The 9,777-nt window shown below is 40.0% G+C and overlaps 1 protein-coding gene across 6 annotated transcripts in view; it reads left to right on the top strand.

The window, feature by feature from the left end:
* PARN (poly(A)-specific ribonuclease) overlaps positions 1–9,777 on the top strand; it is a 169,680-nt gene that overhangs the window by 72,952 nt on the left and 86,951 nt on the right. For 5 of the 6 annotated variants that reach the window (XR_002771253.1, XM_023508549.1, XM_003802729.3 and 2 more), the window contains one exon: positions 336–410. Coding sequence is in view for 5 of the 6 variants with exons in the window: in XM_023508549.1 (XP_023364317.1) it covers positions 336–410 (75 nt within the window). In the remaining variant the exon portion in view is untranslated. Of the gene's footprint in view, positions 1–335; positions 411–3,786; positions 4,010–9,777 lie in introns of those variants that run through there. The other variant, XM_023508550.1, reaches the window with a different exon arrangement.

Below are 9,777 nucleotides of genomic sequence, written 5' to 3'. Positions count from 1 at the left end.
CAACCTCCAACTCCTGGGCTCAAGCGAGTCTCCTGCCTCAGCCTCCCAAGTAGCTGGGACCACAGGCACCTGCCACAACACCCTGGCTATTTTTTGTTTGCAGCCATCATTGTTGTTTGGCAGGCCCGGGCTGGATTCAAACCCGCTACCTTAGGTGTATGTGGCTAGTGCCTTAGCCACTTGAGCCACAGGCGCTGAGCCGATCCAATTTTAAATAAATAGCTCATCTCCCTTTAAATTATAGCACACATTGAAATGTGTCAGATATACAAATTAAATCCTAGTAGCTCTCTAAAGGGTCAGATATGCACTTTACTTTTATTTCTATATTTCAGGTAATATTCAGATATCCTGGATCGATGACACATCAGCATTTGTCTCTCTCAGCCAGCCGGAACAAGTACAGATTGGTAAGCATTTTGGACATCTGTTTTGAATATTAAGTAAAGTAGGAGCTTGCCCTCCCACGTACCCCCCTCACTTTAAAAGCTGTGAGTTCAGTCAACTTGTACACAGGCATTGCTGCCTGGTTTGTTTTTGAACTTATCTCCAAAATAAAGGAAATAATTAGTATTACATATAGATGAGAAAATGAGAGCAGTCTTTTGATTGGTTAGGCATATTGCATGGTGTTTTTTTCCCTAAACCTCTATTCTATTCCTTCCACATTGCACTTTTTCTAAAATGAGGTGCAAATTTACTTTGATAAGTAGAAGTACCTATAGTAAATAGAAAGGAGTGAGGAACACCAAAAAGTGATACCTATGTTGACCTGTATTCTTACCATTTATTTATAAATGTTTGTGATTTATTTACTTCATTAAAGTTACATCATCTTACTATTCTATAAACAAATAAACTGAATGATATTTTATTTGCTTTTAAAATAGGGTCCTAAAAAGTGGAGCACCAAATCTCTTGTTGTACCTTAAATAATTTTAATACTAACCATTGCTAAACATTCTACAGTATTTTCCTAAGTTGAAAAGAAATTGGATTAAAATGTTTAAAATATGTATTGTTAAGCTATATATCCAATGGTGTTTAATGGGAAAGGTGTGGAAAAAATGTCTAATTTTTTTTATTTAACAAAGTGCCACACACTAAAACTATATGATTCTCATAATGTAATCAGTGAATAATTATATATGAAAACTTCTTAAAACATACAAATTCAGATCAGAATATTCTGGTATTTTTAATTATCTGACCATGGCAGAAATACCAACAAGCCATGCTGTAGAGAGTAAAAGGTTAATTGTACTCTATACAATCTATGGTTTTATGACTCCAGCAGGTTATTTAAACTTGATAAGCTACTGCTAATCTTTGTAAACTGAGAATACTAGTATAAACTTGTAAGTGTAATTGAGAGGTTTACATGAGATTGTGCATATAAACCTTTGCATAGCTTTTAGCTTTTATTATGGTTACTAACTTTTAAGTGAGGGGCAGGAACCCTGAGGTTGAGATTGTAGTGAGACTTCAGTGTGACTAAAAGAAAATTAATCCTAAAACTCCCAGTCCTCAGTCTCATTCCATCTCTTCTGCTTAGGGTCCGCTTTTTAGCTCCCTCACTTGTCACATTTGGGTGACATTAAAGTCAGGTAATGGGATGGAAGGAAATGCACAGACTGACATGAGAACTAACTTTAGTTCTACCACTTGCCAGCCATGTGTCTTTGGGAACATTATTTAAGTTCTCTAAGCTACCGGTTCCTGGTTTTGAGAGGGAGATGATAGTAGTTACTTTGCAAGATTGTCATGAGGATGAAATGAGATCAGGTATATTAAGTTTCCAGCAAAGAGCCTGGCATTTCACAATCAGTGCTTGAGAAATGATAGGTAATTAATTTGCTTGGCCTCCCATGCTGTGAACAATGAAAATGAGAGTGTGGGCCAGGAACAGTGGCTCACGCCTATTATCCTAGCACTTGGGGAAGCCAAGGCAGGAGGAGTACTTGAGGCCAGGAGTTTGAGACCCCTATCTCTACTGCCAAAAGATAAAAGAAAAATGAGAGTGGATAAAAGTGTTTTGGAGTTTGTAAAATAATAGTAGTCTTTATTTCAAAATGCAAGCTTAATTTCTTGTTTCTGTATGGGGGATGTCAGAGATTGTTGTGGTATTCCTGTTACTCCATATCTGTTGTCAAATGATGAATGCTGTTTTACTTAGAACTGGAAGATCCTTCAAATTGTAGCTTTAAAGCTAGTATTTTACTCAATGATAACTGAAATCAGGAATATTTGAGAATCATATGTAGCCACAGACGCACTCTATTATATTTGTCTGTCTGCACCTTGGAGCTACTTCCTTGAAGGCAGTGGCAGCATTGGGTTTATCTTGTTCCCACTGAATCCTCTCCCATGCCCAGCACACACCGTGACATGAAGAAATGAATGTGTGTTCAGATGGGGACTATGGGGAATGGGCCAAGGTGAAATGATGATCTTTTTTTTTTCCTTCTAGGTTAAAAAATAGATGACTATTGTCTTTCCTTTACTAGTTTTGCTAGTAAAGTTTAACTTTCCACCACTGTTTTCTTACATGAAAGGCAACTCTTAACAAAACACCTGGCAATTTGAACATGTGGTGCCTCTGACCATAGTTTCCTCTGCCAGAAGCCATCCTTTACTCAGCCCCTCTCCCTCCATAACATGGCTCTGCCACCTTCCTGCAGCTGGAACGTGAGTTTCACGGATGTGTTCTCTGGCTTCCTTTGTAGTCAAGTGGGCCCCGTCTCTCTCCTTACATAGGATCCTTTACACTTCGTTTCTTTGCTTTCACAAATAGACTGTGTACTCTTTGACAGTAGGGACCATATCTCTTGTTCACCATTGTGTTTTTAGTAGAGTAGTAGTGTCTGATGTTAGGAAGTAAAAGTTGAATATTTATCAAATAAATTATATTTATAATGTTATGACTTATGGATGCCTTTTTGCATATGATAGATCTGACTAATATTTCTGATCTTTGATGTGATTTCTAAAATTATTCAGATATTTTGCTGGAAGACAATGGGAAGGTTTTTTATAGTAGTCATTTTAATGATGAGAGGAACCAGGGTATCTGATGTGCTACAAATCCTATTAATGTTATCTTAAACAAATTACTCATTTCAGCAGAAACAGAGGGCCTGTTAGATCAATAATGTAACACTGAAAAAATCATTAAATTCCTTTTTATATAGCAGCAGCTCATAATGCCTTCTTTGGCTCTGTTACAAACTATTTACGTTTAAGGAGTTGCTTTTTAACTGACACCTGTTTTTCTTTTAGCAATACTAATTCAGAGCAAGATTTTTTAAAGCTATTTTCAAGGTCTTAATATGAAAGTTTTATTTCTGTAGGAAATCTTATAGTAATTATTAAAATCCTTCTGGCCAGGCATGGTGGTTCATGCCTGAAATCCTAGCAATTGGGGAGGCCAAAGCAGGAGGATTACTTGAGCGATCTTGAGACCTCCCCATCTTTATAAAAAAAATTTTTTTTTAATTAGCTGGGCATGCTAGTATGTGCCTATAGTACCAGCTCCTTGGGGGGCTGAATCAGGAGGATCACTTGAGTGAGGAGTTGGAATCAGAGTCTGCAGTGAGCTATGATCACCCCACTGTACTCTAGCCCAAGCAACAGAATGAAACTGTATCTTAAAAACAGCAACAAAACCCTTCTAATGAATGCCATTTGGTTTGATTTCTGCTGTATTTTGTTTGTTGCTCACTTTGCAGTGTTCAGATGACCTATGTAAACCATACATTCGGCATTCTTTTCCCTCTGGCCCTTCAGATGAGACAGTACATGGCCAGGAAGGTACTTTATCCATGGAGGAGACCACTTATTCTCACCATTTAAGAATTTTTCTCGATGTGGTCAAGTAAGAAATCATCTTGGATGGTCAGACCTGAAAACCTGGTGGGCCCTACAATCCCAGCTGCTGGGGAGGCTGAGGCAGGAAGATCTCTGGAGGCTGACCTCAAGGTACTCTATCCTGGGGCAACAGAGTGAGACTCCACCTTAAAAAAATATATATTAAATAAGTTTATTTTGGGAAGGAAGCCATATGATTTTTATGCCATAAGTACTGGATCCTAAAAATAGGATACAGTTGTTTCTTGATATCCATTGTAGATTGGTTCTGGGATCCCCTGTAGATATGAAAATCCATTTACCAACTTAGTCTACTGTGAAAAAAATAAAAAATCTAAGAATGTTCCTGTGCATGATATAAAACAGTATAGTATTTGCATATAACCTGTATGCATCCTCTCATATACTTAAACAAATCTCTAAATTGGGGGAAGAGGCAAGATGGCCGACCGAAGCCAGCTTTCAGCAGAGGGAAAAATGATGGCCAGAAACAACCCAGTAAAGCAGAAGATTGGGAGCTGAGCTGAGAAAGAGGATCGATAGGTTCGCATCACCCTTGCTGATGCAAGCTGAGACTCCAAGGAAACAAATTTCAGGTACAAAACCCATCTCAAAGAGTACAGGAATCCTTCCCCTCCACCCACCCCCCAATGAAAGCAGCTCGAGGCAAGTAGAGAACAGAGGACCTTTTATTTCACCAAAGGGGAGAGAACAATTGAGGACCAGGACTCCTTCCATAGAGAGATCCTGCTGCAAACCTAGGCAGTCTCTTGTCTGGGCCAAAAGTTGATCTAATATTCTCCCTATCTTTCTAAAGTACCAATCCACCCACCCCCCCCCGGTGGTCTGGAAGACTACACACTACAAAATCTGGAGTGTTTGGCAGATTTTTGCTAGGGCATGGCATCTCATGAGCTGTGGGGCAGTTGTGCTGAAACTATAACTTTAATAGAGGTGGGGAGTCACCAGGGAAGAGAGACTTGCTCTGTGTTGGAAAGAGCATAGCAGGATCATCCCACTGACCACCCGGGATCTGGCGGGTGCTGCTGGCACGCCACCCGCAGAGCACTGCCCACTGGCTCTCTGCACCTGTGTGGCTGGCAACCTGCACCAGGTCCAATGTCCTGGTCCCAGCTCCTGTGGCCTATGAGGCCCATGGCCGGCAACTCTGCCCTCCAGCTCCCCGTCTCCTGCGACCTACACACAGCAGTACCCCAGACTGACAGCACCACCCCCAACTGTGGCAGCTCCACCCCTGACAGTGGTGGCAGCTCCATGGTCTCTCCTACTGGGGTCAAGTTTGGGAGAGAAACCTCCCTAATCCTGTGGAATGTGGGGGAACATCACCTGACCTGCAGGGGTTCCAGAGGTGGAGTGTGGCCAAGGCAGAAGTGTGGTCTCTGAGGGAAAGAACCATAGTCCTCCACAGTAACCCTTGGCTGAACACAGACACAGGTGGAACACTCCCCAATTTTTAATGATTGCCAGAAGGAATTAGGCCTGAACTAGTCCCACCTGCAAGTCTCACAGCGAGATGGTCCAGTCGGGGAGGCATTGTCTCCTCTTTGACTCAGGTGCAAACCCTGGTGTACTTGAGTATTAGAGCTGGGCTGCAGTGACTGGGGATGATGGTGATGCAAAGTGGAAATTATTGCTCCCCTGCAATAATTAATTTGCCCGGCAGGCCTTTCTGACTCCTTGGACCACCAGAGTAAGTCACACTTGAGCTGCCAATGGACCCCTGCTGTCCAGTTGCTGGAGACCTTTTGAACTCTCCTACTTGATCTGTGTTTGTGCTGACCGGGACAATTGGTTTGGAACTCTTGATCTGAGCCATCACCCGGGACTCCCCCAAGGTTGTGGGGGGGAGGTTATACCCTGGTTGTGTTGTATAGGGAGGGTCTGATTCTCCTCTCCCAGTTATTGCCAGTGGGGAGCAGGGTGTCTTAATTGCTTGTATTCCTCCACAGCTGAGATTTCAACCCAAAGTCACTGATCCACTAGGATTTTTCAGAGTCTAGCTAAATACAAGACAGACCCACTTAGCCCCACCATACCAAGCAGGTCCCCAGAGTCTCAGGCTGTAGTAGTGAACAGGACCTTGGTAAAGTCGTAGGGGAAAAGCTGCAGTCACCAGTCCTAGCACTCTGGTAAAGGGCTGATTAATTACATCCCCAGGAACCCTCAATTTAATTCCACCTTACAAGCTTTTCTAAACAAATGGTGAACAATAACCATGGGGCAGAATCAGCAGAAAAACTCAGGCAACAAGAATAACCAAATCCCCCAAGGTACTACAAAGGAGATGCAACAGAAGATCTTATTCATAAAACAAATGGCTGAGATGTCAGAAATTGAGTGGACAGCAAATAAGATTAACAGAATTGAAGTAAATTGGAATTAGAAGTTCAAGGAGTAATTCAAAATTTGGCTCAAGAATTCAATGAATTCAAAGATAAAATCACCAAAGATTTTGACAAATTAAGACAAGAACTTGCATCCCTCAAAGACCTGAGAAATACAGTACAATCCCACAATAATAGGATAAAGCAGGTGGAAGAAAGGATCTCAGACACTGAAGACAAAGCTTTTGAACACTCCCAAGCCCTCAAAGACGAAGAGAAATGGAGAGCAAAGATGGATCAGTCTCTGAGAAAGTTGTGAGACCACTCCAAAAAAGCAAACATTCACCTTATTGGAATTCCTGAAGGTGATGAGAATGATCTGAAAGGCACAGATGCTCTACTCCAAGAAATTTTAGAGGAAAACTTTCCAAACATGGTAAGAGATACTGAAATTCAGATAGCAGACAGTTTCAGAACCCCAGCATGACTCAATCCAAATAAAGCATCCCCTAGACACATTGTAATTAACTTCACCAAAGTTAATATAAAAGAGAAAATCCTGCAAGCAGCAAGACATGAGAAAATTATAACCCACAAGGGGAAAAATATTAGAATGACTACAGATCTTTTTGCTGAAACTTTTCAAGCCAGAAGAGGGTGGTCATCAACCTTGAATCTCCTAAAACAAAACAACTTTCAGCTCAGGATCCTGTATCCAGCTAAACTGGGTTTTATTTATGATGGAGAAGTCAAATACTTTAATGACATTCACACATTGAAGAAATTTGCCATAACTAAACCAGCTCTTCAAAATTATTCTCAGACCCATCCTCCATAATGACCACCACAATGCTCTATGACCAAAATAAACTCACTCAGAAATTATTGATCAAAACCCAACTTCCACAGTGGCAAAAGGATTAAAAACGTCCACTGGTCTTTCAAAAAACTTGACACCTCAAATACTACCAGGCTTATCAATACTCTCAGTTAATGTGAACTTTCCACTAAAGAGGCGCAGGTTGGCTGACTGGATACAAAAACTCAGGGCAGGTATCTGCTGCATACAAGAATCTCATCTTATCTTAAAGTTTATAAACTCAGGGTGAAGGGATGGACAACTATAATCCGGGCAAATGGAAAACAGAAAAAAACCCGGGGTTGCAATTTTATTTGCAGATATATTAGGCTTTAAACCAACAAAAGTAAGGAAAGACAAGGATCGTCACTTCGTATTTTCTTTTTCTTTTAGACACAGAGTCTTACTCTGTCGCCCTCGGTAGAACACCATGGCATCACAACTCACAGCAACCTCTAGCTGTTGAGCTTAGGCAATTCTCTTGCCTCAGCCTCCTGAGCAGCTGGGACTACAGGTGCCCACCACAACACCCAGCTATTTTTTTGGTGCAGTTTGGCCAGAGCTGGGTTTGAACCCGCCACCCTTGGTATATGGGGCTGGCCCCCTACCCACTGAGCCACAGGCACCACCCGGTTACTTCATATTTGTTAAGGGAAACACTCAACATGATGATATGTCAATTATTAACATTTATGTGCCTAACCAAAATGCTCCTCAGTTTATAAGCAAGACCTTAACAGACATGAACAATTTGATATCTTCCAGCACCATAATAGTCGGAGATTTTAACACCTCTTTGGCAGTGTTGGATAGATCTCTAGTAAGAAGCTAAAGAAATTTTGGACTTAAACTTCACCGTACAACAATTGAATTTAATAGACATCTACAGAACATTTCATCCTAACAAAATTGAATACACATTCCTCTCATCAGCCCGTGGAACATCCTCCAAAATTGATCACATCTTAGGTCACAAGGCTAACCTCAGTAAATTTAAAAGAATAAAAATTATTACTTGTATTTTCTTAGATCATCATGGAATAAAAGTTGAACTCATCAATAACAGGAATCTGCATACTCATTCTCCCATCTAGCTGTTATTTTGTATCTGTTAGTCCCTCGTTCCCCGTCCTTCCCTCCCTTCTACCTTTCCCAACTTATAATGTCCACAGTACTGTTCTCTACTTCCTATGTTAGCTGAGCTCAAAACTTCTTTTAGCTCCACCTATGAGTGAGAACATGTGGCATTTATCTTTTTCTGCCAAATTTCATGACCTAATGTGCTCCAGGCTCATCCTTGTTGTCACAAATGACAGGATTTCATTCTTTTTGTGGCTGACTAGTATCCCATTGTATATATACCACATTTTCTTTACCTATTCACCTGTTGGTGGACATTTAGGTTGATTTCATGACTAGTGCTATAATAAATATGGGATGCAGCTGCCCTTTCAGCACACTGTTTCCTTTGCTTTGTATAAATACTCGGTAGGGCTATTACTAGTTCATGATAATATTCTATTATTAGTTTTTTGCAGAGGTTCATACTGTTTTTCAATATGACTGTATTAATTTTCATTCCCATCAACAGTGTAAATGGTCCCCTGTTTTCCACATCCTTGGTAACATTTGTCATTTTTGTCTTCTTGTTGCTAGCCTTTCTAACCAGGATGAAATGATAACTCTTTTTTTTGTTTGTTTGTTTGAATTTCCCTGGTAATTAGTGATGTTGAGCATTTTTTGATGTTTGTTGGCTATTTATATGTCTTCTATTGAAAAAGGTCTATTTATTTCCTTTGCCTATTTAATTTGATTATTTGGCTCTTATTGCTGCCGGGTTATTTGAGTTCTTACGTGTTCTGAATATTAGCCCCTTGTTTGGTGAAGAGGCTCCCATTCTACACGTTGTCTCTTCACCCTGTCAATTGTTTCCTTTGTTGTACAGAAAATTTTTGGTTTAATATAGTTCCATTTCTCAATTTTTATTTTTGCTCCCTGTGTTTTTAAAGTCTTAGCCACAAAATCTCTGCCTGGACCAGTGTCCTAAACCATTTCCTCTGTGTTTTCTTCTAGTAATTTTATGGTTTCAGGTCTTCACACATAACATTTTTGATACTAATTGGACTCTTTAAGTGCATTTCAGATCTGCTTTTTTTTTTAGTTAGCAGTATGTTAGGAACATTTCTCATTCCATTATACATTTGTCTAGAATAGTTTTCATTTAATGGGTGCATTATATTTCTTTGTACCTATAGACATTATTTAGCTACATTTATTTTTGATGTTTAATTTATATCCAAGTTACTGCTATTTTTTTTTTCTTAAATCATAGCTGTGTACATTAATACTATCATGGGGTACAGTGTATTTTTTTTTATTAAATCATAGCTGTGTACAGTAATACTATCATGGGATACTATATATAATTTGAACTACTTCATCCAACTGGTTAACATAGCCTTCATGTCTTTTTCTTAGTTATTGTGTTAAGACATTTATAGTCTACATTTAGAGAGATTCACATGTACCCTTATAGGATGAACCATAGGTATGATCCCACCAATCACCCTCCCTCCACCACCCTCCACCCTCTCCTCCCCTCCCTCTCCCCTCTCCCCATATTCCTGGGCTAAAATTGGGTTATAGCTTTCCTATGAAAGCTATAAATTACTTTGTAGGGCTGAGTACATTGGATACTTTTTCTTC

Source organism: Otolemur garnettii, unplaced genomic scaffold (genome assembly GCF_000181295.1).
Source record: "Otolemur garnettii isolate 467f Iridium unplaced genomic scaffold, OtoGar3 scaffold00257, whole genome shotgun sequence".
Taxonomy (NCBI): domain Eukaryota; kingdom Metazoa; phylum Chordata; class Mammalia; order Primates; family Galagidae; genus Otolemur; species Otolemur garnettii.
Note: the sequence above shows the minus strand (reverse complement) of the source record. Positions and strands in the feature narration are given on the sequence as shown.